At 36.5% G+C, this 2,518-nt stretch overlaps 1 protein-coding gene across 2 annotated transcripts in view; it reads right to left on the bottom strand.

Annotated features, from left to right (window-relative positions):
• upf3a (UPF3A regulator of nonsense mediated mRNA decay) overlaps window positions 1-2,518 on the bottom strand; it is a gene marked incomplete at its 5' end in the record, with an annotated part of 9,208 nt that overhangs the window by 4,475 nt on the left and 2,215 nt on the right. The window contains 1 exon segment of one of the 2 annotated variants that reach the window (XM_014018809.1): window positions 1,343-1,655. In XM_014018809.1, coding sequence (XP_013874263.1) covers window positions 1,343-1,655 — 313 coding nt within the window. 2 annotated transcript variants of the gene reach the window in all.

Below are 2,518 nucleotides of genomic sequence, written 5' to 3'. Positions count from 1 at the left end.
CCCAAAAACATCATACCAACAGTGAAGTTTGGAGGTGGGAACATCATGGTGTGGGGCTGTTTTTCAGCATTATTACAAATAACTTCATTTCTGGACATTTATGGTTTGATTTCTTTGTATGTATGGATCACTTGGGTTGTTACCAACATCTGGTGAAAATTTCATGTCATTAGCACCTCTAGTAATATATTTACTGAGAAAAATGTTGATGTGTTCAATACTTATTTTACCCGCTGTATATGGTCCACCTCTACACTGACAGGATAGGGAGGAAAGCTAACAAAATGACTACAGATAGTTAACACCCTCTTTTTAGTCAGTTTGAGCCTTTAAAATCAGTTCCTCTGGCAAAAGGTATTTTTAAAAAACCCTGTGTCCCAAATGCCATCACTATTCTCAGTCAAACCAAGTGATACTGTATTCACTCCACTTTGTGAAAAATTTGACCAACACTTTGTGAAAATCTGCACTTTTGCAGATCTTAACAAAGTGTTGGTCAAATTTTTTTCAATAAATGTAGTTGACTGTAAAACAAAATGTAAAATAAAAATGGCACAAATGAATGAATATCACCCAATATTCTCCAACAATCTTAGAACATTTTTAAAACTTATGCCCTAGTTTTTATATTTTAATTATGTGTTGTGGTTTCTTCACTCATGACTGCATTTATAAACCCCACCCTAACTGTATTATACATTTTCACGAGTGGGGTTGAAGTGCAGGATGTTTTTAGTCAATCTGTTTCCTGCCTGTAACTCCTGGCTCAAAACCCAAAACAGAAATGAGCAAGTGACAAACACAGCTCTCCACTACACTAAATAATTTAGCTTTGGCACAGTGACCTTGCTGGTCTTTACCATCTGGAATAACAACAATGATATATTACACACTAGTATACGCTATAGATGACTAAATAAAAGCAGTATATGTTTCCCCACATATTTGACACTTAATCAAACATTAGACAAAGAAACTTTTAAAAACTCCAAAGTTATGACAAGTGACTGAATAACTTGATAACATAAATATCCCCTTAACTTAATTTCACTGTTATTTTTTTACAGTCATTCCTGTCATCTCTTTGTCAAGAGGGGAATAAAGGAAAGAAAAAAAAAACAATAATTAAATACAGATGGTGACACTAGACTTTTCAGTAAAGGCAGGTGTAGCTTCTAGAAGGAGAATTTCCATCCTCCTCCTAAAGCGTAGTTTCCACTAAATGGGTATTATTTATGAGAGGTGTTTTTATTATAAGCAACACAACTAAAAAGCTATATCTGAATCATAGTTTCAGCATCTTTAAAGACATCAGTGCCCGTCTTTCTACTGCCATGCTCACCTTTTCGCTCACCTTGTTTCGGAGGCGTTCCTTCCTGTTACTCAGCTCTTCCCTGTCTTCCTTTCCCATTTTCTCTCCACTGTCGRGACAATAAGAGTAGCCATGATGATGCCCCTCTTTTTTGGCTCGGTCCTGGCAGTATCCTTTGCCCCATTTGGTCTCATCTTTCCGCCTCATAAACTTGTCAAACTCATAGTGGTGTCGCTGCCGTTTCCTCTCYTCATCTTTTCCTCTGTGGTCTTTGTCTCTCTGTCGGCGCCCATGCTGCTGCTGCTGCTGCTCTCGTGGCTCAGTGTCACGCTCAGTCTGGCATCTGGTGGTTACAAGTGGTAAAGCATGTAGTATTAAAGAGGCACCAACTGATGCATTCTTTTTACAAAGTCACAATTGGTATGATGAGATTTCCAGGCACTTTTCTTTAAAGCATTGTTGATTTTTCTTTCTGAATTTTCAATGCATGTTAATCTAGACAGCAGAGAAGGGGTTGTTTTCAGAAAACAATACAAAATTACTCATTTGGATGAGGATATTTACTTTGAATTTCTGTTCTTGAAGGAAATTTAGTAAACGATTGAATTTTAAATATAATCTTATGTCACATACTTTGTGATCAGTTGTAATCATTTACTTAAAATCATGGAAAAAAATCAGCATTTTTCTACTTAATGTGCCCCTCTTCTGCAGGATAAACATAGAATTGTTTTACATTCAAATGCTGGTGTAGAAGGYGCCACCCAGGGGTGTGACCAGGGTGTTCTAYTGCAGTAAATATGATTTACGAGGTACACGTAAGATTTAGCGTAACCAGCAGCAGTAGAGAGAAACCATTGCTTGTGTTTGCTGATAAGACTCAGGATCATACGCACACAGGCTCTGGGTGAAATGGAGTTTTCAGAGCTGCAGAATAAACCTTTTATAACTGAGAACAGAACTTGGTTTTCTGCTCCATTAATCGGGCTCCCAATTTTTGAACCCTTCCCTACACAATCATCCAACACACAACAGAAAGTTTTGGAAATCAATAAAAGTCTGTAAGGACAAATAAACTAAATAAATTTTGTTTGTGAATATTCYGTTGTAGATCTTTATTTAGAAAAAGAAAAAAATGGGTTAAAGGGGCAATATCATGTAAAATAAACTTTTTTGAGTTTTATATCATGTTTTAATGTTATACTC

The sequence above is a fragment of the Austrofundulus limnaeus genome, unplaced genomic scaffold, assembly GCF_001266775.1.
Source record: "Austrofundulus limnaeus strain Quisiro unplaced genomic scaffold, Austrofundulus_limnaeus-1.0 Scaffold202, whole genome shotgun sequence".
In the NCBI taxonomy this organism is placed as follows: Eukaryota; Metazoa; Chordata; class Actinopteri; order Cyprinodontiformes; family Rivulidae; genus Austrofundulus; species Austrofundulus limnaeus.
Note: the sequence above shows the minus strand (reverse complement) of the source record. Positions and strands in the feature narration are given on the sequence as shown.